Source organism: Sorghum bicolor, chromosome 10 (assembly GCF_000003195.3).
Source record: "Sorghum bicolor cultivar BTx623 chromosome 10, Sorghum_bicolor_NCBIv3, whole genome shotgun sequence".
In the NCBI taxonomy this organism is placed as follows: Eukaryota; Viridiplantae; Streptophyta; class Magnoliopsida; order Poales; family Poaceae; genus Sorghum; species Sorghum bicolor.
Window position 1 is genome coordinate 60,478,806 of NC_012879.2, and position 27,900 is coordinate 60,506,705.

Consider the following 27,900-nt stretch of genomic DNA (forward strand, 5'->3'; position numbering starts at 1 on the left):
AATAATAACAATGAATTACTCGGATTAGAAGTTAAATACCAAAGAAATCTCAGAAACAAGCCCAGAGTTAGTGGAACTTGGTCCCACAGGTACAAGCTAGAGAGGAAACACTGACAGACCAAAGCTTCCTCCAAACTCTTCCCCAACACTCTATCTCTCTATCTTTTAAATAAGACTAGTCCTAATCTTTGATGGACTACAAGACTAATCTTCTCTTGAATTCTTAACTCTTGATCCTATCTGGACTACAAGACTAGTTCTCCTACCGACGTTGGAGGCAGAGGCTAAAAGGGGGACCCATAGGTCGGCCGACATGGGGGTGGGGTCAGCCAACTTGACCCTATGCCAGGTGGGCCCCACCTTCGGTGGCACGCCTTCTCATGTCTTCTAGATCTTTCTTAACTTGGTGCTTAGTTGAAATATGATTTTGAACCTGACGTTCTCTATTTCTTGCTTTATTTTCCTGTTTAATCCTTAAAAACATAGTTTCACCAAAACTCATGGAATTATGTCAGTTTAACCCCTATTATATGTAGCTGATTTCTTTTATGTATTTATTCATGTTTGGTTGAGGTTTAAATGTGTAGCTAACTACCATCAGCAGTATCAAAATCTTCTCTCTCCTTTTCTAGCTTCAATTGGGGCACACACCGTGAACAACCTAACAAGATGAGATAGATGGATGATCATAGAGTGGTCTAGGGTAAGGAGTATGTAGATGGTGTGACCACTGGGAGCCAGGGGGGTAGCAGGGGCCATGCCCCCCCTCCCCCAACATAGTACAAAAAAAGTTCATACCCCTATAAATTTTTATTTTACAATATAACAACGCATCAAATTATCTATTTTTAGTGAGAATCTTGTGATTTTTATTTATAAATACTAACTACATGTGTAAAAACTTTAAAAAATGTCATCATATTTGCTCCCCCCTAATCGAAAATGGCTGCCCTTGTTTATAGAGGCACAGGGATCGGATCAATCTCATGGAATGCGATATCTGGGCATGAAGCAGGTAGGGGCCCATTTAGACCTAAATGGCACTATGTCAAATTTAGGGATCTAGCGGATGACATTTTAGAACGAAAAAAGAATTGAAAAGGCGCTTTGAGAGTATCTATCAAAAGTTAAAACCTAGATGACATCCAAAGAAAAGTTCATACACCTTAAGATGTACTTTGAGAGTTTGAGGATGAGAATGTCATGTCATCTTAAATCCAGTGACCAATTCCTTGAAGAAATGAACACACTCCTTGTAGAATGTAAATGTTGTTTCATTTACTTCGATTGATTAATTATTGCTATGGATCACATTGTCACAAGAATAAACAAATGAAACACGCACACATAATGCACGCACGAAAGAAATACATAAGCACATACATCACTTTTATATATAAAAAAAACGGTCTCGGAATGATTAAATAACAATCTAGCTCATCATGTTGGCCAGCTGCTTGAAGCTGATGGGCGAGGTATACTGGGCCGGGCCATCAAAGTACGCTTGGGCGCTCAACATGGCGGCCCGCTGCGACGGGTGCACAGAGTCCCAGAAAATATAGCTGTCGCGGGCGGCGCAGAGCATGGCCGTGGACGTGCACTCGCCCTGCGCTCCCAGCCGCCCGCTCCCGCAGCAGGCGCTGTCCGAGCTCACGAACCCTAGCCCCATCGGGTCGGCGAACGTCGCCTGCGTGAGGCCAAAGCTGTCGGCGACGGAGTAGGCGAGCCCCGGCAGCTTCGGGGCGAGGGCGGCCATGGCGGACTTGAGCGCGGCGTCGAAGCCGGCGGCGAGCTGGTTCATGCCGTCGGCGCACGCGCCGGTGGCGTTGAGCACGCGCACGCGGGGGACGCAGCCGACGGGACCCACGTTGATGATGCCAATCTTCCTCGCGCCCAGCTTGTACAGCTCCTGAAATTGCCAGAGCCCAGAGGTCATATAAAACTATATACAAGAGAATGAATGAGTGGATGCAAAATACAGTATATAAAAACAGCTAAGGATATTGGTCGTCGTCATATATATATATATATATATATATATATATATATATATATATATACCGTGATGGTGGCGGAGTAGTTGGAGAGGAGGGTGCCGTAGAAGGCCGTGACGTCGCTCTGCGTCGCCGTCCTGTTCTGCTTGGCCTGCGCCGTCGCGAAGGCGAAGAAGTCGTTGCTGCCGGCGCCGACGAGGAAGAAGGAGCTGGAGAGCAGCTTGCTCACCGCACGGGGGCCCACCTTGGCCTCCATCTCGGCCTTGGTCGACTCGAACAGCCGCACCTGCTGCGACAGCGGGATGTTGTTTCCCGCGTTCTGCACGCACGCAGGGATATATTCAAATTAAATTATGCACGCACGCATGCAATGCAAATCAAATTAGTATTACCAAATTCATAAATGTATATGTTCTATCATAAATTATATTACCAAATTCATAAAAGTTGGTTAGCGGATTACACGTACGGGATCAGTTAGTAGTATTAGTGTATTATTATATTACACGTACATAGATCACTTGCACAGCGACGTACGTCGCCGGAGTTGTTAGTACAATAGTGCTTATATATAGACTTATATGTACGTACTACTCATCATGCACTCATCGTGTGTCTTATGTCATATGATAATCGTAGTCTACTGCTGGTTACATTCTTCACCTAACCAGCTGGCCTTGATGCCCTTGTTTTATCTTTTGACTTCGTCAGTATAACAGAAAGAATTGACAATAATTCTTGACGCTTACTTTTTCAGTAATCAAGATCATGCGCTAGATATAAATATATAGATATATATAAATAATATGGATCGAAGAGAGCTGGAATAATGGTCAGTTTTATGGCTTACAGTGGAGTCGAGAATCCCAGATCCTGCCGATGCATAGCTTACTCCTCTTGTGATGGCGCTCGGGATCAGATAATTGCGCGCTTTCAGCACCAGATAAGCCAGCGGGCTCTTCTCGAATCCTAGATTCTTGGCTGCATATATATATAGACATAAGGATAGGCAATGAGGCATGGATCACAATATATATATATATATATATATATATATATATATATATATATATATATATATATATATATATATATATATATGCTTGTCACTTTTTTATATATAGATACAAAATCAACTTTATTAATTAATGACCATCAGCAGCAAGAATAGGCACGCCATATACGTGTGCGTTTACCACGCGCGCGCTGTCAACATCGAATTAGCCAGGTTACCGTGTGTCCGTGTCGCTTGATTTACGTACATGCAATGTGATGTAACTAATTAATCTCGGATCTCGAAAAATGTAGCCACGTCAAAACACTAACACTAACGCCGGGAGTACGTGTAACTCTAGTTACTTGTAAAAATATTTCTTCTCACTCATGCGTATCCGAGAAAAAAAAATCTCGGATCTTTATGCAAAAAAAAAAAGAAGAGAACTGATCATACCATGCATGCATGCTTGCATTTTCTTGGTCAGCATCTCGACCTGTTCGTTAACGTGTCGGCTATGTCTTCGTCTACTTTAGGCTTCGTTGTCTATATATCCTCCTTTTCAGCGGTTGGTTTCCCTTATTTTCATACATCGCGTGTTCTCGATTGTGTTTGACCTAGCTTAGTTTATACACAACTTTTTGGAATGATATATTATGACGAACGAGGAAGCTATATATAGTCATGTACTATTATAAATTTTAAAAAATCGAAGTCACATGAGCATGCACTTTGAACATTTTTTTAGGAGAAAAATATATTAACAACATCTATAATTTCAAACAAATGCACTATCAAAATATATTTCATCGATAATTTAATGAGACTAATTTTTTTTTATATTGTAGGTGTTGTAACATTTTATCTATAAAGTTGATTAAAGTTAGAGGAGTTTGACTTAGGATAAAGCTAAATATGGTACGTGTAATTTGGAATGGAATGAGTACTAATTAATTATTCACATTTGTTTTATCTTGTCGTGCATCAATAGTAACTATATTCTATATATGATGTTTGAGAGAAGAGCTCTTTTACCATTGGTGAAGATGGAAAAAATATTGCTTTACCTTTAATTGAATACAATTAAATATAAAAGCTAAACTTTGGCTCCACCTATTTTGGTACTATCACCACCTATTTTGGTATCTCTAAGTACTTTTAAATTGGTACCTCCTGGTTTTTTACCGTTCGATTTCTCTCTATGGATGGTCCATATTTTTCCAGGCATTTTAAATTTCGTTCTCTTGGGACAAGCAAATAAGCTAAAAATAATTTAAGTGCATGGTATCAAACATCATAACACGTTTGATTTTTCGCCATTTACCATCTGTTGTAGTCGTTGTCATTGTTCCATTGTTTCCCCATAATGCTTTTCTTCTCCATATCTTGGAGGTCTTCCATTATGCTTCTCTCCATGGCTTCTAGCCTTGATGGCTTTCAGGCTACTATACTCCACCCATTGCTAGTTACTCATTCCAATTTATAAGCCGCTTGGTTTTTCTAGATACATTGCTTTTGCTACGTATCTAGACATAACATATATCTAGATGCATACCAAGATCTATGTATCTAGAAAAATCAAAACAACTTCTAATTTGGAATGGAGGGAGTATTAACCAATAAACCCTGCACACATCCCTCCACCAAAAACATGACCCTCTGAAAAAGCTTCACAAACCACTCAATGTGGTATTTGCCTACTCTAATCCCAAGATTCCACGTGTGGAAAAGGAGGAGAAGAGCTTGCTCCCTAACCCTAGCCACCTTGAATTCTCTAAACCTGCCCCACCCACACCTATTGAAATAGGGTGGGAAAGGCAATGAGAGATGGCTAAGGGAGAGGTTATGCTTTGTTATGGACAAAAGTGTTCATGGCCCCGACCCTCTATAGATGAAAATCATCTCAGATGAACACTATGTGTGTGTTTGGTTTCCTAGTCTATTTCTAGCCTAGCTAGCTTTTCTTGGCCTGGACAACTTTTCTGTCCCTAGCAAGCCAATCACTAGTTGTTTGGTTGCTTGTATTGTTTAAGCCTCGCAAGAAAACGCCATGTTTGGTTGCCTTGTTTGTTTTGCATAGAATCACCTCTTCTTTATGCTGGTAATTTTACCTCACTCAGACGTCGTGTTGAACAGGTTCTGGGTGTATAGGGGACCGAGTAGCTTTGCTCCTCATCCGTCCCTCACCATGGCCATGACCTCCTCCACCCCCCACGCCATGGCTAAGACTGAACAACTATGCTCCTCCTCGGCACCTTGCCATGGCCATGACCGAGCAACTTTGCTCCTCCTCTACCCCTCACCATGGCTAGGACTGAAACAACTCTTCTGCTCCTCCACCCCTCGCTAATGGATAATCAATGTGGAGCAGAGCTTCAAACTTAGGACATTCCATTAATGTGGAGCAGAGCTTCAAGCAGAGTTTGCTAGTGAATCCAAGCCACAACATAGTGCAGGGCGCAACCAAGCTCCATCTGCGAGCTCCCCGGCGACATGGACTCAAGGATTCCCTAGCTGCATCCGTGAGCTCCCTGTTGTGGGGTCATCTGCTGCATGAGCCCACTGCCACCAAAGAAGGAGCAGATGTGGTGGGAGGAGCACTGGAGGAGGAGCTGTCGGCCCGATGAACCTAGCTGCAATGGGACAAGGGCTAGCGGAGGAACAAATTTGAGTGGTGACGAGACTTCAATGAGGGCTTAGCCAAGCCTGGCTAGGAAAAAATGGACACCCATCTCATTTTTCTAGAGCAATGCTGAGGCCTCTAAAGTGGCTTAGCTAGGCCTAGCTTCAGGTTGTTTACAATTAACCAAATAGTTAGAAGTTGGCTTCCAAAAGCCTAGTTGGGGGGTTAGCCACCCAACCAAATAGGTCCTATACTTCACCTCCTAAGTGCTAACAAAGACATTAAATGGAGTGAATTTGGGATTATTAGTCTCTAGATGCCCCCCTCCTTGCATTAACATCAAGCTCCATCACCACTAAGAGCCTACAACATCATGGAACCATGAGAAGGGTCATGCAGAGGAGGCAGTGTTGCATGCTTTTTTTAAGGACGAGTTTGCATGCACTTATTAGGAAATAGGGATTGGATTGTAAATACTCCCTTCATCCCTGAAAAATTAATTTCTAAAGTTGTCTTAAGTTAAACAATTTAATTTTTTTTACTAAATTTATAAAAAATAGCAACAAAGTTTATGACACAAAATTAGCATCATTAGATACTCTATAAAACATATTTTCATAATATGCTTATTTGGTGCCATAAGTATTTATGCACTTCTCTATAGATCCACAGTGGTTTTAAATAGCGGGCTAAGGTGTTTAGCGGTTTATGTCTAAAACAGCTAATAGCAGAGCTAAATCGGGCTATAGCAGGATATAGCGGCTAAATTATACATGAACACAAATAGCGATACCGTGTCTTAAAAGGCTATAGCGGCAGCAATAGCGGGAGATTTAAAACTATATTCCACACACATTAAAAAGTTTAACTTAAGATAATTTTAGGAATTAATTTATTTAGAAATAGAGAGTATTTAGGTTTGGGAAGAATGTCATGGATGCGAAGTTGATCAGCCAATTGATTCTCCTTCTCCGTAATTAGTCTTAAAAAGGTGTCTAGTCTTTTCGCTCTTTGATATGTGATTATGGATCACCCTACTTTATCTCCATGCTCTTTGATATCATATACTTTCTCCGTATAGGATTTAGATGTCGTTTAGGACACCGACACGGTCTCTAAAACACATTTTGACCTTTTATTTTTATAAAAGTATTTAGAAAAAATATATATATATATATAAGTGCTATTCTACATCCTACGTGTAGAATACTATTCTACACCAAAGTGTTATACTGAACAAAATTTAGTATTGTTCAGTACCCGTGTTTTAGTATTATTCAGTATTTCGCGGTCGTGGGTGTACGACTGGATGATACTGAACGTTGTTCAGTATTGCTCAGTATTTTTTCTACTCAGTTTTGACTTGCGGTGTAGAATATTCTACACCTAGGGTGTAGAATAGCGCACCACAAGTCAAAACTGAGCATAAAAAATACTGAGCAGTACTGAACAACGTTCAGTATCATCCAACACTACACCTAGGACCATGAAATACTGAACAATACTGAAACGCGAATACTGAACGATACTGAAATCTGTTCAGTATAGTAGTTTGGTGTAGAATAGTATTCTACACCTAGGGTATAGAATAGCACTTGTGTGTGTGTATATATATATATATATATATACTTTTATGAAAGTATTTTTCAAGACAAATCTATTCATATAATTTTCATATTTGAAGACTCAACAATTTAAAAATTATTGATGATTTATATTCTCAATGTTTGACTCAAACTTTATCCAAAACGTCATCTAAGTCCTATGCAAGGGAGTATAGTATATTTTGGTTATCCTATAGAAGAACCAATGAAGACGAGGTACGATAATATCTACTTGATATATATCGGGCTTTTGGATGTAAACAATGTTTTGTTATTGATTCCATGATAAACCACTGTCGTCGTTTGAAGACCTGACCATCCTTACAAATAAATTATTACTTATTGAGTTAGAAAACTCTTCATAGACTTGCTTTCTGAAACTCGATCCAGTCCGCCCATTTTATTTCTATAGGGAAAATGCGAGAAACAAAAACAATCACTGCCTGAACTGAACATGTACAAGTAATTTAATTATAACAACGAACAAAAATACTCATTGTGGCTGATGAATTAATTTGAAAGATCAACTAGCTAGCTCTTGTCAGCCAGCTGCTTGAAGCTGATGGGAGAGGTGAACTCCGCCGGGCCGTCGTAGTAGGCCTGGGCGCTGAGCATGGCGGCGCGCTGGGAAGGGTGCACGCGGTCCCAGAAGAGGAAGCGGTCGCGGTTAGCACAGAGCTTGGCACCGGGCAAGCAGTCCGCCTCCGCGCCGAGCCGGCCGCCGCCGCAGCACGCGCTGTCCTGGCTCACGAACCCTAGCGCCAGCGGGTCGGTGCGCGCGGCGAAGCCGAAGGAGTCGGCGATGGAGTAGGCGAGGCCCGGCAGCTTCGAGGCGAGCCTAACCAGGAGGGAGTTGAGGAAGCCGTCGAAGCCGGCGGCGAGCTGGTTCAGGCCGTCGGCGCACCCGCCGGTGGCGTTGAGCACGCGCACGATCGGCACGCACCCGACCGGGCCCACGTTGATGATGCCGAACTTCCTGGCGCCCAGCTTGTACAGCTCCGTGATGGCGGCCGAGTAGTTGGAGATGAGGCTGCCGTTGATGAAGGCGGCGACTTCGCTCTGCGTCGCCGTCCTGTTCTGCTTCGCCATTGCTGTGGCGAAGGCGAAGAAGTCGTTGCTGCCGACGCCGATGAGGAAGAAGGACTTGGAGAGGAGCTGGCTCACGGCGCGCGGGCCCACCTTGGACTCCATCGCGGCCTTGGTGGACTCGAAGAGCCGCACCTGCTGCGACAGTGGAATGTTGCCTCCCGCGTTCTGCATATCATATGGCACACATGCATACACGTTAGTCACCATATGTTACTCTAGTCGAGTGGAGTGGTTAGCAGTAGCTCCTTCGGCTAATGATATCTTTGTCCAATCATGTTCAGCTCTTTGTCAAGTAACATAATAGTTTCTTCTCTTTTTTTTTTAATTACAGAGTCCAATGAAACTAAGCACAACACACTTTTGTAGATGCATGTGAGCTTCCCCCACTCATTTGTTTTGCGACGTTCATATTTGAGCTTTGTAAATTGTGTGTGTGTGATGTGGATCCCTTACGAGTTACGTCCAGATCTCTCGTAACTCGTAAGTACTGGGATTTGCACCGGTTTCTACTTTCTAGGTTTGGAGTCGTATAAATAATTGGATTGGCACTGAAGTACTCGATCACCGACGACACGCCCAGAAGCGGTCGAAAACAAAATTATAATATAGAAAATGAATGTGATCGGTACCGAACATTTTAGTAGCAATTAAAAAATACAAAAAATAATTAAAAATAATTGTGATACCAACTAAAACTGATAAATTTTATATTTGACAAAATTTGAAAACGATATCATAATATATATAGAAAACAAAAGCGCCTTAGTAGTGAGTCGTTGGTGACTTACAGTGGAGTCAAGGATCCCAGCTCCTGCCGATGCGTAGCTTACTCCTGTACTGATGGCGCTCGGGATCAGATAATTGCGCGCTTTGAGCACCAGATATGCCAGAGGGCTCTTCTCGAATCCTAGATTCTTCGCTGCACACATACATATACATATATACACATGTATCAACAAAAAGGTTATATATATTACACAATATAAATAAGCTAAAACATTCTATAATCTATCCTGCCAAAGTTGTACTCTCTACTATTCAAAAACTCGGACTCTCGGAGTTGGTAATGTATATTACCAACAAAGTCGGCGACATTGTAGCCATTGCTGAACCTTCCGGTGGGCTTGCCGGAGCCTGGCAAGTCGATGCCGTAGTAGGGCTTGTTGGCCCTGGGGACTTGCTCCCCTTCCAAGTAGTTGTTGTTGCCCACGTCTAGGGTGGAGTCCCCGAACACGTACATCGCCGGCACCCGCCGCCGCTGCACCGACGACGACTCTACGCCGACGACGACGCTGAGCACTATGCTGCTCAGAACAAGAGCCTTCATGGCAAGCAGCCCATACCCCATGGTACAGTGTCTATGACCGATCGAGTAGGCAACAAAAGCTCTAGCTAGCTCAAGTAAGTTCTAACAATATATCAGCTAGCCTTGTATATGCACTATGCAGTTGTGTGCACTATTTCTGATGAGGTTGCTGTGACTACTTAGCTTGCTGGTATATGATCAAGAGGAGCCATATATTTATGAGCATTGTAAGAGGCTTTAAGATGTGATGCCCTGTTTGCTTTTTTTTTTGTTTTTTTTTAATAATGGAACAAGGTTCCAGCCATGATGTGCCCTGCTAGCTAGGAAACTTCTGATGATTGGTGTGTAAAAGTGAATGTGAATATATATAACTAAATAAGCACGTTGTGTTTCAATGTTTATATATCCTAGTCAAAACGCGCATTGGTAGGTGGCATGCATGTGTGGTCTCTGCCTGATATGGATGTAGTAAAGGGTAACGAACCATAGGAACAAGTTGTTTTTGGTTGCATCGATGATGATGGATCCGTTAACGCTTTTACTGTTCCGATGCAACTATACTAATATATCCAAATAGCTACTTTACACCTCATTTGTACCTTTTCCTTAATTTAAATGTACATCACATTCGTTCCTGTAATGTAACCGTACTTTAGCAGTCAACTTGTCAATCACGCACTAACAATATTATAATGACACATGAAAAAGTAGTAGTAAACGTGTACTCCCTCCGTCCACAAAATACTGCAATCAATGAGTTCAAACTTTTTCACAAATAAATGTTAAACTTGCCTGCCTAGCTATACTCCAGACCTAGGATGAGAGACCCACACTAACAGCACCTTCCACACTACTGTCAGCTCACGCAAGAGACTTCTAAAAAAAATATTATCCTAACGAGTCTCCACCACTCGTTTACGCACGAGGCCACCAGCAGTTGCCGCTTCGTCCGCAAAAGCCCAGCATGAGCAGTGTGTTGTCGTATCAATTATAGGGGTATTTTGGTCATTTGTCATAGTCCTTGTTACCTCCCTCTGGTCTTACAATTGCAGTATTTTGTGGACAGATGGAGTACACGCTTATTTCTAAACAACTCTTGGAATATTTGTGCCTTTTGCATCTTCGTCGTATAATAACAGCATGCATAACTGATCACATGACTTTTAGATAATGACAAAAATCCGGTTTAATTTCAGTCTTTCTTCTAAGAAGAAACATCGGTCCACGCTTATTACAGTGACACACCTATAATTATTTGAACTTATTACACCTAATCTATATATAGGTTTTCCTTAATTATCCATAATTTATATGTAGATCACATTCGTTCATGTAACCATACTTTGGTGTGTGTTTTTTTTGAAGGAAGGAGGATTATATTACAACTCGGCACAGTATATCCCTATATTAAACATGAAAAAAAATCTGAACTAAAAAATACATAATATTTGAGAACTAGTCCAAAACACATCTGAATCAATGAAAGAATATCAGCAGTTACATCATCTGGTACAACATATAGGATGCAGATTTATCATATCCAAACTTTGATCTCTCTACGACCATTGACGATGAGATCAATGACCCGGAGTAGCTGTCCTCATTCGGAGCGTCCAGAAGCACCACTCCCCTTGCGGATAAAGGCCACCAATTGACCGCCTCTCAATGAAATCAATGTCTGCAACAATGATCTTATCATATCAATCACCGAAGTCACGTCGCAGGAATCATAATCCTAACCTAAAATTCTCTTATTTTACTGGAATATTTTTTTAGACTAAACCCTAAGTAACTGGATATAAAATTATGGGAAAAAGAATGAGTCCTCTCTCCTTGTTCGGCAGACATACGGAGAGAAAGAATGAGAGGGGCCTAGACACGGCGGCAGTGCCGGCGATGGCAAGAAGCAGGAGGTGGGGCAGCCGGCGGCTCGCTTAGACAACCATACTTTAGGCCTTGTTTAGTTTGAAAAAACTTTTGTTTCGGGGTACTATATCACTTTCGTTTTTATTTGATAAACATTATCTAATTATAGAGTAACTTAGACTTAAAAAATTCATCTCGCGATTTACAGATAAACTATGCTATTAGTTTTTATTTTTATTTATATTTAGTGCTCCATGCATGTGCCGCAAGATTCGATGTGACGAGGAATCTTGAAAAGTTTTTGGTTTTTTTGGTGAACTAAACGAGGCCAGTTGTCATGCATCGACTAGTTAATGCTAACAATATTATAATGACAAATAAAAAAAGGTAGTAGTTGATGTACGCTTTCTAAACAGAATATTTGTGCCTTTGCATTTTGCTGTATAAAAAAACATGCATAATTGATCACATGATTTTTTTTAGATAATATAGACAACATCGAGCTTGTCTTTACTCTTGGAGATACAAACACGAAGTAGTACATATGACCTAGTATATATGTACGTAGATAGAAAAGATGCTATAAGCTGTGACTTTAGTTTGTAGAGAAAAATATATACATCATGCTGGGCAAAACAAAAAAAAAAATAAACATCCACAAATCACACATAAAAGTATTACATTTTTTGGCAGCTCACATGTCAAGCCATTATGGGGCCAAGATAAAGTTAAGAACTTGAATTTTGTGTTTAAAATAGTGTCTTGTTTCCATGTATATGTGATAATATATGTATACGTGAACACAATCTCTTCTCTTGTATATAGGTTATTGACCGGAGAGAGTACATTTTATTGTTTTTTTAAACTGGAGTACATTTTATTGTTTATACATGTATATGTAACTATGTATACGTCAACACAATCTCTTGATACTCCTATATACTAGAATCATTAATTAATTGACTAACTGGACTGGGCCAGTTGCATGAAGTTGATGGGCGTAGTGTACTGGGCCGGCCCGTCGTAAAACGCCTGGGCCGTGAGAAGACACGCCCGCTGGGCCGGGTGGTAGCGGTCCCAGAAGACGTGCCCGTCGTGGTCGGTGCACACCGTGGAGTTTGGCAGGCAGTCCGCCTCCGCCAGCAGCCGTCCGCTGCCGCAGCACGCGCCGGCGATGTCGGTGTACCCCGACGCCCCCGGGTCGGCGAAGGTGTCCTGCGTGAGGCGGAAGGAGTCGGCGAGCGAGTAGACGAGGCCCGGCAGCCTGGCGGCGAGGCCGGCGAGGAGTGGCCCAAGCTCGTCGTCGAAGCCGGCGGCGAGCTGGTTGAGGCCGTCGGCGCATGCCCCCGCCGCGTCCAGCACCCGCACCGCCGGCACGCACCCCACTAGCCCCACGTTGATGATGGCGAACTTCCTCGCGCCCATCGAGTGCAGCTCCTGTGTGCCATTTCATGCATGATGCGTATAGAAGCGGCGCAATGGAACGGAGGAGAAAAAATTAATTAAAAGTAGTGATGGTGGCTGCGCATATATACCGTGATGGTGGCCGAGTAGTTGGAGAGGAGGTGGGCGTAGAGCGCAGCGGCGTCGGTCTGCTGCTCCGTGGCTGACCTGTTCCGCGACTGCTCGCCGGCGGCGAACACGAACATGTCGTTGCTGGCGATGCCCATGAGGACGATGGAGTCGGCGAGCAGCTTGTTCACCGCGGCGGCGCCAACCGTGGCGACCATCTTGGCCTTGGTAGCGCTGAAGTACTGCACCTGCGTGGACAACGGGATGCACTTGCCTGCGTTCTGCATCATCATAGGATTTACTACTACTGATGGTATATATATATATATATATATATATATATATCCAAAATTAAGGAAAAGATGACACATGTAATATAATGTACATACGGTTGAGTCGAGGATGCCAGCATTTGCGGAAGCGTAGCTGACACCAGTGGTGAGAGCGGTGGGCACGAGCACAAGGCTGGAGTTGGCCACCAGGGACAGATACGGCGGAGGGCTACTCACAAACCCCATGCTCTTTGCTGTATATATATTTACGTATTAATTATCAACGGTATAAGTAGAAGTAGTTAAGTAGTTTTACATATATACATATGGATATATACATCAGACTAGCTTACCGACGAAGTCAGCGGTGTTGCCGCCATTGCTGAACCTTCCGGTGGGGAATCCGGGGAAGTCGACGCCGTAGTATGGCTTGTTTGCCCTGGGGACGTCCGCCCCCGGCAGGTAATTGTTGTTGCCGACGTCCAGCGTCGAGTCGCCGAACACGTACATCGCCGCCGGCCGCCGCTTGACCTTCTGCTGGACGCCGCCGGCCGCCACGGCAGCTAGCATTGTTTGCGCGGATATCATCATCACAAGGCACACAAGGAGACGTCGACGACGACGACCCTCCATCTCCATGGCCATCGTGCAGGCCGGCCGGTGCAGCCCAGAATTAACCGAACACGCACACGTACAACGTGGAGTGAACCTTCTTCCTGATGGTGGCAAAGCTAGCTAGGACCAATATGTAGAGAAACTCGATCTGGCTATTCTATATATAGGTAAGGGCACACACGTACCCGTGTTCTCTGCCAAGCAGGAGTAGAGGAGACCCTTCAACACCTTTTCCTAGGCTGTCAATTCGCGACTCAGTGCTGAGATTCATTGGGGATTGACATTCTTGATCAGATGAGCATTTTTTCAAGCAGTGGAACAGGTTAGGGAACAAGTCAACCAAAATTTCTTTATGATGATGGTAATCTTGATGTGCTGGGCAATCGATCTGGACAATAAGAAATGATCGGATCCTCAAAGGCATTCCCCCATGGCCCATATGTCACGAGAGCAAAAGCAGCCTTTGCTTCAGAACTGAAAATTCTTGCCCTAAGGGTCAAGACTAAGCACACCGTAGAGTTTGATTTATGGATTCAAAATCTATTGTAATTTGTCTTTTTTTCTTCATCTTCTTCTTTTCTTTTTTTTGTTTCTTGAGCCTTTTGCTTCAGGCTCCTACTATTGTAAAACTTGTGTTTTCATTTCAATAAATTCCTGTAGGGGCTTTCAAGCTCCTCCAGTTTCGTCAAAAAGGGCACACACGCTAGCTGGGGTGGCTGCACCATGCAGAATTCATGTATTGATTGATCCATATACCTAACAGTTGAATATCCGCGCTATGGTGCGCTATATATGTGCTAGGGTGCACTGTATATACTACTATAGGAATGTGGAAAATAATGGAAGTTCTCGTCATGTAGCCATGAAATCGCAGAATGCATTTCTTGGAAGCATGCAAATATAATAACGAACCAGTCGTACCTATCACGTCTCAGTTTGCAATAATAGTTCCAAACATTAAACTTTAATCTCTATCACATCAGATATTTAGAAACATAGATAAAGTATTAAATAATACAAAATTTATATAAAACTTAAAACACAGTTAGCTAAAGAATAATTTATGAGACGTTTTTTTAAATTAAATTAATCTATAATTAGACACTAATTAATTACTATAATTATAAATATACTACAATATTTATTAAACTTTAATACCTCCAAACAACAACACCATCCATCGATCGTCCCAGTGGGTCGTTAGCGTGGCTGCTATCTCGTTTTCAATTTATTCATCATCACATGCATGCGTGCATGCATGGTGTGTCATGCATGTAGTGCAACCCATTGGTTTCAGGCTTCAGCATATATTTTGTCTATGCGCGCGTCACATCATCACGTACATTCTTGGAAGTTGGAAATAAAAAGTCCCTACGTACCCGCAAAAGAATATATACTACTTGCATGCATTCCAGGACGACAGAGGACTAGTAGCTCCGATCGAGCTATCGTCTTCTGATGGATTGCAAAACAACGCACAAATAATGCTGAACTATATATATATGGACTACTGGGTCAACAAGCGCCACCATCCCCGTGCAGACGCCATGATTCTATGACTTTTGAGTCTTTGACCATTTCATTTCCAATATATGAATATCTAGCAGCTAATTATTAATGCATGGATCAAGACCATGTCGTACCTACAGAACGAAACAACCCGGCCGTCTCGCGAGCGGCCGTCAACCCATCCCCGTGGGGTGCCAGCCCAAATGGCAGCATGCATGCAGCTCAAAACTACTGTATCCGAATCCACTACGAATTTGATTTAGGAGATATTCTTAAAAAACGATTTAGGAGATACCTTGTTTTATTAATAAGAGTGGTCATATTTGCTTGACTTCATAAACACTTGATGATTTTCAAAGACATCCACTTTATTATTTATTTAAACAGCCAAAGAAATAATGAGGCCTTCTCAAAACGTTACACAAGCTGAAATGGGCACGCTAATTTAGAGACGTGCCTATTAAGATGTTCGTCTCTATAAATCTATTTTCAGAGATGTACACCTATAAAGTCCACTTCATCAAATAAGCCTACAGCTATAGTGCAATATTCGTCTAGATTTCATCCATGACTATGCTGGCCATGCCCACCTCGTTTGTATGTTCCCTCGCTCGCCCTAGTGGCATGTGGCCCCTCCTAGACGTTGGATTTTGCAAGGAGGCGGCAAACCCAGTGAGGTCTCACAAATCTATCAAAACATGTGACTTGACACTCCCCTTTCTACTCTCATGTTGTGTCCACGACGGCACATGCATGGAGGTGAATGGACAAGGATGACGAGGACACCATGGAGGTGCATGAGGTGGAAGGACGTGGAGGTGGATAGATGAGCACTACGTGTATTAGAAGCTCTGATGATGAGAATCTACCCTATTTTTTATTAATTAACAGAGACAATAGTTATAAGCTAGATACCCTCCTCTATAGTTGTTATTTTCACAAGCGAACGAGTTTATGATGCCTGCCTCTATAGTTGCTATTTTCACATGCGGCGAGTTTACAACCTTTTTATTTCTGACTTACAGAGACCAAATAGTTGAGTTAGGCTAATGTGACAGCCTATGGAAACATGTTATGTGGTAGTGCCAGGAGTCATATATGACGCAAAGAGGCTATTGGGGTAAAACCATCATGAATACTTAATCCATGTATGGACTTATTTAGTGCCGCACCGAAAATTATTTATGTAGTATGAGTCAGCTAAAGCTACATTTCACTCATTCAATCTACCATTGCGATCGACTCTCTCCCAAACTAAAGCTCCACTCTTAACTGGTTCACCATTTTTCTAATAGTGCTGATAGGTTGAGTTCCAGTCTAGCTGTCTAGGCATTAAGTCTTCCCTGAGCCGAGTTATTTGGTATTGGGGGTCGGTTTGGTTTCTCCATGGCAAATCTACCAAAGGTGTCAACAACTTCCATGGCATGGTGGCAAGGAGATTTGTTTGTCCTATCAATATGCTCTTCAATGTCACCATTGTTGGTCTCCTCCTCTTCGAAATCGCAATTTCCATCATTGGCTTTGTAGACACTAGTGCAACTAACAAGTAGAGTCCTTAGCGTCGAGCGCCAGTAGGAGACGCTAGTGTATGAATAAATTCTCTCCTACAAGGGAGAAGTTTGATTCACTCCTTTTCTTGTATATGGAGGATGGTTACTGTCATCCGCTTGTGTGGGGGGGGGTGACTCCGTGTCAATCACCTCATGATGAGAGACAATGGATGGTGTTACCAAATCTTCAAATTGGTTCATGCGAAGAAGGAGATGTTGGAGATGAGAGTTTTGTGTAGTAGGTGAGGCAACGCCAATGTTCTTTCAGAGATCTATATGCACCTTGGAGTGAGATCTAGATTATTTGATCTTGTGGAATATCCAATGTTTTGGATTGCTCAATGTTAGAAATTGTCCCTCTTAGGTGACAAGCTATGTACTAATCTCCACGTTTGGAAGCGTTGGCTGGATCTACGGAGACAAATATAAAATATCACACATAACAGAGGCGCAATATTTGTTAGCGAGTTTCAGTCCAAGCCTACTTCCTCGGGGAACGGCTACCACAAAAACACAACATGAGTCGCCGTTTTCGAGCCCCAGCAATATGTTGTGTCCCTACGAACTTATTGCTCTATATGGTTACAATAGTAGCCATCCTCTCACATTTTTTTAACGAGACTAAGTATCGTATCTACATACTGTCAGATACGACTCACTCAAATTCTTAAAGTTACTAGACTCGTGCATAACATTCGACATGAAATAGGAAGGGTTAACAAGAAAGCTTATTCAATATTAGTTCTTCATTTTCATTTCACAATTATTCATGTAACATGGGATTTGGGATGTACCATGCATGGTTCACCTTTGATATAAATTCTTCTTTGTAAAATTATTTCACTGGGTCCCTGAATGAATGGATAAGCAAATGGGCTAAAATCCATCAGCTCATGTGGACCAACTGCTTGAAGTTGATGGGCGTAGTATACTGGGCCGGCCCGTCATAGAATGCATGGGCTCTGAGCGCCGCTGCCCGCTCGGTAGGGTGCACGTTGTCCCAGAAGTAGTACTGCCCGCGGTCGGCGCAGAGCGTGGCGTTTGGCGCGCAGGTGGCCTCTGCACCCAGCCGGCCGCCGCCGCAGCACGCGTCGGCGACGTCCACGAACCCTGACGCCCGAGGGTCGGCGAAGGTGTCCGCCATGAGGCCCAGCGAGTCGGCCAGGGAGTAGGCGAGGCCCGGCAACCCAGAGGAAGAGGAGGCGGCGAGGTCGTCGGCGAGCAGGGACCGCAGCGCGGCGTTGAAGCCGGCGGCGAGCCGGTTGCGGTCCTCCGCGCACGCGCCCGTGGCGTCCAGCAGCCGAGCCACCGGAAGGCACCCGGCGAGCCCCACGTTGACGACGGCGAGCCTCCGCGCTCCCAGCGCGTACAGGCTCCGGATGGCGGCCGAGTAGTTGGAGACGAGGCTGCCGTAGAAGGCGGCCGTGTCGCTCTCCAGGTCGGCGCCGGACCTGTTCTGCGCCTGCTCCGCGTTCGCGAACGCGAACAGGTCGTTGCCGCCGAAGAGGAGGAGGAAGATGGACTTGTTGATCAGCGCGTCGGAGGAGCCCGCCGCCGCGGCGATCATCTTGGACCTCGTGGCGTTGAAGTACTGCACCTGCTTCGACAGCGGGATGGTGCTGCCGGCGTTCTGCATACGTATCCCGATTCATGCATGCATGCTTGTTTGTTAAAGCTTCCTATATACGTATATCTGACGTGGGAACACACGTGTGTACCCTGCTTAATTACCGTGGAGTCGAGGATGCCAGCTCCTCCGGAAGCATAGCTGACGCCAATGGTGAGAGCCGTCGGGACCAGAAGGCCGCCGGAGCTTGCTGGCGGCGCCACCAGCGACAGGTATGGCGGAGGGCTGCTCACGAACCCTATGCACTTTGCTGCAAATGCAACAACGTACTATATACTGTAATCTTGCTAAAAGCCTAAAATACAGATTACGACACAAACACTTTGAAAATACAGATTACACAAACAAATGCATGTATATCCATTGTCCATAGACCAAATATATATATAAAAAATGCAAATAGTATAGTACTCCTATGAAAATTGGCCTACCAATGAAATCGGCGGTGTTGTAGCCGTTGCTGAACCTTCCGGTGGGAACGCCGCCGGGGAAGTCGACGCCGTAGTAGGGCCTGTTGGCCCTGGGGACGTTCGTCCCCGGCAGGTAGTTGTTGTTTCCGACGTCCAGCGTCGAGTCGCCGAACACGTACATCGCCGGCGGTGGCTTGGACTCGAAGACGCCGGCAGCGGCACTGAGGGCGACTTCCATGGATAACACAATAATGAGGCACAACACAAATCGCTCCACCATGGCTGATGCAGGTGCTTCATGCATAGGAAATGGAAGTGTTGTGCCACCTACTACTTATATTAATATTACTCCAAAATGTACAGCACATCAAGTGAAATAATTAATCATGCTGATTTTCAATGGAACAAATGGACTAATAAGGTATATTGTACTAATGATAACATAAAAGTTTCATCAGGTACGTACATACCCGGAAATTTGAATTCCAGAGTTCAGACGTATCAACTCAGCCAAAGTCCACTCTTTTCCTGGATATGAACAGATACAAAATTCAATGCTTGTTGTATTATCTGTCTCTCAATCTCAAATTTTCAAGTCAAAAGTACTGTATCCACTATATATCCACAAGGAACAAAATGTAGTGATGGTTATCCAATTCTATCTGTTAGGTCACCATTGATCATGGCCGTGTGGCTGATCTTAATTTCAATACAATATTCATTTTTCCCAAAATATCTCAAGCGTGTGGCTGCAATCTTAATTTCAATACAATATTCATTTTTTTCCAAAATATCTCATTTTTCAGTCAACTGCGTGTACTTTGCCACACCTGACTTCTTTAAAACCAAACATTGAGGCCGTGATTAGTAAAGTTCTATCTCTAAAAAATATATAGATCGCTTTTTGTACTCCATATTAGGGTGAAAATTTTCTCCCCACACCCGAATACATTTTTTCTTTTTATTGTGTTACCTTTTATGTTCCAAAATCACTACTATAATATCTTTCATGGCGGGCAGGCATCATAACTACCGACAATTAAAGGTCATGGTTAGTACCAGATTAATGGAGGCGGTTGTTTTTTCTTCTAAGATCACCATGTCCGCGCCATGGTGGGCCCGTGTCGGAGGGAGAGGTTGCCTGCCGTAGTGAAAGGAGGAGGAGTGAGCATTGGATCCACCTTCTTGCACCACCACCGTCTGAATCTGGCTTGCCTACGCCGCCACCATCTAAAATCTGGCCTCCATGGACTGCCACTGGCCGGACCTGGCCTCCTTGCGCCACCACCAGCCGCCGGGGGAGATGGGTGCCATCGGGCTTTGAGGGAGAGGGAGAGGGTGCTCAGGGGGGAGAGGAGCTTGGGAGGGAGAGGGTGCGTTGCCATGCTCAAGAAGGAGAGCGTATGTCGTCGAGCTTGGAGGCAGAGGGGCACAAGAGGAAGAGGAGGCTCCATCGGGCTTCAGAGGGAGAGGGAGCGCCGTCGGGCTAAAGGAAGAGGGGTTCAGGATAGAAATGAATTGCCGAGAGGAGGAAAACCCAAAGTCAAGCTTATATATGAGGCCGGTAGATATGGGCTTAGCGAGTTGGGCCAGTTTAATGGTTGCCCGTCTCTGGAAATAGACCGCCTCCTAAAATAGAGGATTTTTGAAGGTAGTTGTCTTAAGGCGACTTCCTCCATAAATCAATTTTAGAAGTTTGTTATTTTTTGAATGCCTCTATAGATGGCCATCGGGCCGGGCCAGCCCGGCCTGGGCCCGGGCCAGGCACAGGCCGTAGCGTGCCGTGCCGACTTGGCCCGCATGCCTACCGTGTCGTGTCTTAGCAGCCCGCGTGCGTGGCCTTCGGCCTAAGCACGGGCCCACGGGTTGACTTTGTGCCGTGCCGGCGCGCGTAGCCTGGCGGGCCGAGCCGGCCCATAGCTTGTTTTTGTAAAAAAATCAAAATAACCACACAATGACAATGATCACTTCACCAGCATAATGACACAATCAATTTTTTACAACTCTCAACTTCTCAGATTCACAATCTCAGTCTTAGATCATAGAAATGACATCAAAAGACATGTTTGGAAAATGAGCTGTTTGTGCAATGCCCGCGGAGTTGGCACCGAGCCGTTGTCGAGCCGACCCTTAAAACTTGGGCCCGTGCTTAGATCATAAAAATGAGCTGTTTGGAAAATTTGATGGCAATGAAGGAAGTGCTATAGATTTTAGTGGCAACCAAGGAATTCTCTCATCGCATTAAGGCCAGTCTCAGTGGGAGTTTTACTAGGATGTTATGCACATTTATTAGAGCGTGATGTCAGCAAAACTGCAGTTTTTGTATGAAACGAAGAGGAGAGAGAAGGAAGTAGTTTCATCGTGGTGAAACCCCGCGGGCGTTGTTTCCCACGCGGTGAAACGAGATGAAATCACCACTAAGGGCTAAATCGTTTCACCATCTTGCATGTGATCCAATTATTTTGCAGTAATTAAATGCTTTGCTTAGCCTTGGAAACAACAAAGTGAAATGCTTCATTGCTAGGGTTATTTCATAGATGGTTTCATTTCAATCTTATATGTGAAACCATACAGTGATATTGTCCATTGAGACTGGCCTAAGTAGAAAAAAATTGTTGAAAAAACTCCTATAGTATGTGTCTGGATGCTATACTGAGACGTACAGCACAACCCATTGTATAACCTGGCGGCTTATAGTTTGAAGAAAAGAGAAGTTGTTGGAAAGAAAAAAACATGAATGAGGAGTTTTTTTTGACAATTACATGAACGAGGAGAAGGCTATGTATGGGCCTGATTAATAGTTTGGTCCTCTCCAACTCCAGTAGGGTAAGGGCGTAAGGCCTACTGATCGAGAGTAGTCCATGCTATTGTTCTAGATTGGGCCGGCATGCAATGTGACACAATAACATCTGGGCCAGTAGTATCCCTCCCAAAGTGTCTTTTACCTCCTGAACCTCCTTAACTTTTCTTCTCAAACGTCAAAATTGGATATCTTACCCTCTCAACTCTTAGAATCATTTAGAAGTAGTTTTCAAGTTGGTTTCATCGTCTTTTCTAGTTAGATTTTTTAGCAAATGCTTATTAATATGGTTTTCAAACCACAAAATGCCTCCAAGCTTATAAAGATTCTGAACAAATCCTACAAGTATAGTGTGACACGAAAAAAATAAAACAAAATATTAGGATCCCATGAAAACATCTTCCAAAAATTAGATTTAACTCAAGAAAAATGAAAAAAATATCCAAAATAAACTAGAAAATTTCTAAAACATTCTAATTAATGCCAAAATATGTTTTAAAAACTTGGCAACAAAAATATGGGATGTAACCAACAAGAAAATGCAACAGACATTTAATGCTAAATACATTCATCTCTTGGTTTTGTTATGGAAAATTTTCAAAACATATTTAGGCATCGCTCATAATGTTTTTTTACTTTTCATAAGTTTTGATATTTTTCTCATCTTCCTAGAGAAAAAACTATTTTTAACCTCTTAGATATACTTTCACTAGCTTTAAACATTCTATTTAGATTTTTCGTGTACCAATTTTTACATATGATTTTTCTTGGAAATTTTAAAGGCTTAGAGATATTTTTGTGTTTTAAAAACCTTATTAGGTATTTACCGTATTTCTAAAACTAAAAATGATGAATCATCCTTGAAACCCATTTTCAATCGGCACAATGAGGTAGTTTAAATAGTTTCAAGAGTGGCTAGGGATCTGATTTTGGAGTTTAAGGACGAAATTAGACCATCGTGATAATTTAAGGTAAAATGAACTTTTTTCCTTAACGTTACCTTGTTGGATTCGCTCAAGCCAGTCTCAGTGGCCCGTTTCAATGCACTGTTTCCAAAACAAATCCGCTGATAGGGCATCAATGAAACGAATAATGAAACAACATCCACAATGCATGAGTTTCACCTTGACGTTTCGCAAAGCATTTAATTACTGCAAAATGATTGGATCACATGCAAGATGGTGAAACGATTTAGCCCTCAGTGGGGATTTCATCCCGTTTCACCGTGTGGGAAACAACGCCCGCGGGGTTTCTGAAACTACTTCCTTCTCTCTCCTCTTCGTTTCATGCAAAAAGTGCAGTTTTGCTCTCTAATAAATGTGCATGACATCCTAGTGAAACCCCCACTGAGACTGGCCTCATAGACCTCGACTTGCACTTGGTTATTGTCGGGACCACTAGTCTTATTCTTCACCAGAAACAAAATCAAATGCATGTCTTTAATATGTGTCTAGACATAATATATATTTAGGTCTAGCTAGCATTATTTCGATCGATCTCAACTATAGACAAGTTTGTCTAGGTCTTGCTAGCATTATCTTCGTTCCAAAAGCTATGTGTTTATAAAAAATCCAAAATAACTTATAAGTTAGAACAAAGATAGTACCTTTAATCGACCTCAAATATATACAAGTTTGTCTAGATCTAGCTAGCATTATTTCGAATGCGACCAGTATATGTCCCTCAAAACTTCAATATACACTTTAATTTTAGCTTCATCAATTAATAATGTGGTACATGAGTACATACACACTGAAGCTCGATCTTGTATCTTAGCCCTAAGAATGACGAATGGGTAACGAATAGCCATTCTTCTTCTACCCAAGTCCAAATGGCTTTTAATTTGTATATATTATATATCAGGAGTGGCAGTTTGGCGCGTATCTCTGTTTAGTACTTTGGCTAGTTTAGTTTACACCATGCAGATCAGCATTAATTGTATTCATGAGCATAACTGAAACCAACATTATCAAACTACGATATCATCATCCGACTACAGCGCAGATTCATGGACACTTGGACAGTTGGGATTTAAGCGAGTATCCGCGTGGAGATCGAAACCGTCTTTGTTATTAGGATGGTGGTGTAGCGCAGTGGCAAATTAAATTAACGGGATAATTATATTGTATGTAGCATGTGCGTGATTAATTATCACACATTGCATACACTAATTAATGGACAAACTAATAAACAAGATGCACCATCATAGCAGGCACGTCGATCGTGCGGATAAGATGCACGGGTATGCATACCTTAGTTTGGTAGGCTCCTGTGCAACCTCAGTTTGGCCTTGTTTTCACTCAAAAACCAAAAACTTTTTAAAATTTCTCATCATATCGAATCTTGCGGCATATGCATAGAACATTAAATATAAACAAAAAAAACTAATTGTATAGTTTGCCTGTAAATCGTGAGATAAATCTTTTGAACCTACTTAGTCCAGAATTGGATAATAATTACCAAATAAAAACAAAAGTGCTACAGTACCCTGAATCAAAAAATTTTGGGAACTAAACAAGGCCTGGTGTATGCATGTATGATCGAGGTGCACTACATATAGCTATGGTAGTAGGCTCCTGTATGTTAGTTGTGGAATTTAGTTTGATCAACATAACGAGAAGAAGGGTATAGTTTTTTTAAAAAAAAATACTATACGTTAGTTTTACAAATCCATTTCATACTACTTTATTTATTTCACTTATACAAAGTTATATAGGTAATTTTAACCTTTTAAACCATCTTATCTACACATTTGTTATGTCGCCACGCTAGATCCTTGTCAACCATAACTGAGGTTCAAAATTGAACTCAACAAGTTCAGGGTCGTAAAAAAAACTTTTCTCTCAATTATACAAGCGACACTGTTTATTTTGATGGTTGGTGAGAATTAAAACGCAAATGAAATCACAATTGAGGTTCGAAAACTAGAACTGACCTGTAGAGGACGATGATAAAATGAACTTTTTTTGTCTTAAGTTTTATCAGTGCCAATGTTTATTTACATGGCAAACACTACTAAAATATAGGACTTTAGAGGCAGTTAAAAACATCAAGAGTGTATTTCAATATCTCTAATAATCTGAAAATGTGAGTTTCAAGTCATTGTTGTAGCAGTGTTATAGGGGCGGACCTATTAACCCAACCGACTTTGAAAATCGTTTTCTAGAGCAGATGTGGGCAATGCCTTGGGCCTAATAGTGATTTATTGGGACGGTGAAAACTAAAAACCAGCCGTCTCTATCTATTGATAAATAAAAGGTGGTGTATAAAAAACCGGTTTTTAAATTGCGGGTGTTCCAAAAGTGGCACTTTTCTTAGCTTGTGTGTGGCCAAAATGGAAAGAGGCCGGGGTTGCAAGACACCCGAGCCGAAAACTTGGAACGCGTAATGCGGCGGCGGAAAAGAGTTTGCACGCCATGGATGCGACAGCCATTTTGTTTATACTTGCAACCCATGCCCAATTGCTGAATTGCCCATCTCATCAACGACGACGTGTTCCTCGAATTTGTCCGGCCTTTTTCTCCATGCACTCGACTCATGCCGCGCCGTTTATTCTTAATTTCTCCCGTTGGCTGGCATATCCATGCGTCGACGACCTCAGCTCGTTGCATTGTTGCCCCCACGTTGCATTGCTTTGTTGCTCTAGCCCTCTAGCTGCTAACAGTATAACAGTAGCTCGCTGCTCGCCCGCCCGCCCGGCGGCCGTCTCTTATCCATCGCCGCCTCGCCGGCGAGCAGAGCAAGCTACTCTACCGGCCGGTGGCTCCAACTCCGATCCACTCCGCCAATCCATCATGCTGCTCAGCGTAGTGCTTCTTCGTCTCTTGGCCACCGGCGGCCTCATCATCTTCCTGTTGTGTCCCGCGTCCTGCCTTGCTCCTCGTCGTCGTCGTCCTCCTCCCCCTCCTTCCATCAACGACGACGGCAACTACTACTGCGACTGGTGCCCTCGCCACTCCACCGCCTCCGCCGACCTCGACGGTAAACAGGATACTACTTGTTTGTACGTGTGGACAATCTCTCGTCGATCTCAAACTCAACTCAACTGAATGTGCAGCGTTGCTACGTGGTAACGGCGGCGGTGCCTGCGGGTACGCGGCAGCAGAGCTGGACAGAGGAGCCCCCCACGTCGCCGCCGCGGGCGCCGACTTCTTCTTCCGCGACGGCGCCGGCTGCGGCGCCTGCTACCAGGTGGGTGTAGTGCATCAGGCGACTTGCGACGTGCTCTGCACTCTGCAGCAGTGCATATCTCTCCCGTGTAAATAACAGTATTGTGGTGGCATTTCTGTTCTGCTGCCTGCAGTTGAGGTGCAGAGACAGGAGGGTGTGCGGCGACGGCGGCGTCAAGGTCGTCGTGGTGGCCGGCGCGGCCAACCGGACGGGGTTCCTGCTCACCAGGGAGGCCTTCGCTGCGATGGCCAAGCCGGGCATGTCGTCCGATGATCAACTGCTGCCCGGCTTGGGCGGCAATGCTGTTCAGGTCGACTTCCGAAGGTGATGCATTAATTCTGGCTGCAGTACCTGTACATGTTTGATGATCACGTACGATCAATGCTGTGGACGACGATCTCGCCATTGATGTTGTTCCGAGCTAAAGATTCAACCTTTTGATCGATACAGAATACCCTGCGAGTACAAGAACAAGAACCTGTCGGTACGCGTCGAGGAGGAATGGAGCAGGCACCCCGCGCACCTGGCCATCAGCTTCCTGTACCAGGGCGGGCAGACGGACATCGCGGCCGTCGAGATCGCGCACGCAGCGGCGGACGCGCCGGCGCCGGCGCCGTCGTGGAGGTCCATGGCGCGCGTGCCCAGGCGCGGCGCCGTGACGTGGCGCACCTCGCGCGCGCCGGCGGGACCGTTGCAGCTCCGGCTCGTCGTCACGGCCGGCGTCGGCGGCAAGTGGCTGCGGGCTGGCGGGGACGTGTTGCCGGCGGACTGGCGGCCTGGGCAGGTGCACGACACGGGGCTCCGGGTCCACGACGTCGCCCTGAGCACCTGCGCCCGATCCTGCCTGGCGCGCCGGCCGCCGGTGGTCGCCGGCAGCCAGGAGCTCAGGTAGAGTAGATTATTTTAGATACGAGTAGACGATCAGGCAGAGGCAGGCAGAAAATGGCATGCATTAACCTGCAGGAGAGCGAGATTAGCTTGTTGCTTGTGTACATAATGATGAATCTCCGTCGTACATGATAGATTCGCCGCGTTTTTTTATGAGCTGAATAATGATGAATCGACGATGGAGTTCGTCGTCGATCGATTCGTCGTCCGTGAAGAAAATTACAACTAAAAGCAAAACAACAAAGAACTGATCTCTCTGATGCTGCGTTTCCTGCTGACTAATTGATGATCAGAGGGACCAACGACGGACATGCCTGCACGCAATGGACGAAAAAGCGAAGCCATGTATGATGAAGGTTGCAAAGATTTGGATTTGTATTGATGCGCAAGATTCGCAGTGACTTATCTGACAGAGTGACAGTTCGACGGAGCAGCTATATTATAGCAGCAAAAATAAGAGGAGAAATATATGTCTTTGGAATAATTCAAGAAATGTATTTTCGTAATTTCATTTTTTTAGCGCAAGTGTAATAGAAGATAATTAAAATCCCAAAATTATGTCTTTGAGTGCTCATACAAGTGGAACTTTGTTGTTTTCATATGAATTATAAAAAAAAAACTTTGCATCCCAACATTTGTATTTGAGCACATATAAGGATACACTACATATGTGCCAAGTTTAAATTTTTTTTTCTAGTTACGGAAGCGCATTTTTTGAACAAAATTTTCATATTTTCATCAAAGGTGTGGATTCCATCGTTTATATATTTCCTCTATAAATAGAAATAGGGTGGAATATGGCAATGCCATGGGGCCAGGGCAGCATCACATGCACCTTGCATGCAATGCATACATGGTTTAGCTTATGGTCATGGATTCAGGGTGTCATGTAGTGTCACGTGTGTGCCAAACATGCATTCTAATTCTAGTACGTGTGGCTCTCGTTTCTATATATAACTGACCCTGGTTTGTTTATTAGCTAGGTTTGTAGAAAATATAGATATTATAATATTTATTACGATACTATCTTTTATGATTAATGTAACGATACTTATTACACATTCCAAATAT

General features: G+C 43.7%; 5 protein-coding genes across 11 annotated transcripts; 1 reads left to right on the forward strand and 4 right to left on the reverse strand.

Annotated features, from left to right (window-relative positions):
• On the reverse strand, positions 1,281–4,404 carry LOC8069215 (GDSL esterase/lipase At2g23540). Its single transcript, XM_021449934.1, has 5 exons — positions 4,313–4,404; positions 4,159–4,250; positions 2,845–2,975; positions 2,062–2,313; positions 1,281–1,909 (listed from the first exon to the last, which is right to left on the reverse strand). The coding sequence occupies exons 1-5, from the start codon at positions 4,402–4,404 to the stop codon at positions 1,433–1,435; spliced, it is 1,044 nt and encodes a 347-aa protein (XP_021305609.1). The 3' UTR covers positions 1,281–1,432.
• On the reverse strand, positions 7,534–9,824 carry LOC8069216 (GDSL esterase/lipase At5g55050). Its single transcript, XM_002439005.2, has 3 exons — positions 9,382–9,824; positions 9,093–9,223; positions 7,534–8,469 (listed from the first exon to the last, which is right to left on the reverse strand). The coding sequence occupies exons 1-3, from the start codon at positions 9,650–9,652 to the stop codon at positions 7,747–7,749; spliced, it is 1,125 nt and encodes a 374-aa protein (XP_002439050.1). The 5' UTR covers positions 9,653–9,824; the 3' UTR covers positions 7,534–7,746.
• Positions 12,218–14,577, reverse strand: LOC8069217 (GDSL esterase/lipase At5g55050). Of its 2 annotated transcripts, XM_002439006.2 has the most exons (5): positions 14,061–14,577; positions 13,614–13,976; positions 13,378–13,514; positions 13,012–13,269; positions 12,218–12,913 (listed from the first exon to the last, which is right to left on the reverse strand). In XM_002439006.2, exons 2-5 carry the CDS (start codon positions 13,903–13,905, stop codon positions 12,440–12,442), a joined length of 1,161 nt encoding a protein of 386 aa, XP_002439051.1. In that variant the 5' UTR covers positions 13,906–13,976; positions 14,061–14,577; the 3' UTR covers positions 12,218–12,439. The 2 variants fall into 2 exon arrangements, with proteins under 2 accessions (XP_002439051.1, XP_021305958.1); XM_021450283.1 differs by lacking the exon at positions 14,061–14,577 and having other exon boundaries at positions 13,012–13,236; positions 13,614–14,002.
• LOC110430894 (GDSL esterase/lipase At5g55050-like) lies at positions 17,648–20,054 on the reverse strand. 6 transcript variants are annotated; one of them, XM_021449077.1, is made up of 5 exons: positions 20,031–20,054; positions 19,442–19,499; positions 18,993–19,192; positions 18,666–18,811; positions 17,648–18,564 (listed from the first exon to the last, which is right to left on the reverse strand). In XM_021449077.1, the coding sequence occupies exons 3-5, from the start codon at positions 19,150–19,152 to the stop codon at positions 17,821–17,823; spliced, it is 1,050 nt and encodes a 349-aa protein (XP_021304752.1). In that variant the 5' UTR covers positions 19,153–19,192; positions 19,442–19,499; positions 20,031–20,054; the 3' UTR covers positions 17,648–17,820. The 6 variants fall into 6 exon arrangements, with proteins under 6 accessions (XP_021304752.1, XP_021304751.1, XP_021304749.1 ...); XM_021449076.1 differs by lacking the exon at positions 20,031–20,054 and having other exon boundaries at positions 18,993–19,202; positions 19,442–19,582; XM_021449074.1 differs by lacking the exon at positions 20,031–20,054 and having other exon boundaries at positions 18,993–19,298; positions 19,442–19,579.
• LOC8069218 (expansin-like A4) lies at positions 24,859–27,037 on the forward strand. The gene is made up of 4 exons (XM_002437567.2): positions 24,859–25,752; positions 25,829–25,962; positions 26,075–26,265; positions 26,392–27,037. The coding sequence occupies exons 1-4, from the start codon at positions 25,188–25,190 to the stop codon at positions 26,831–26,833; spliced, it is 1,332 nt and encodes a 443-aa protein (XP_002437612.2). The 5' UTR covers positions 24,859–25,187; the 3' UTR covers positions 26,834–27,037.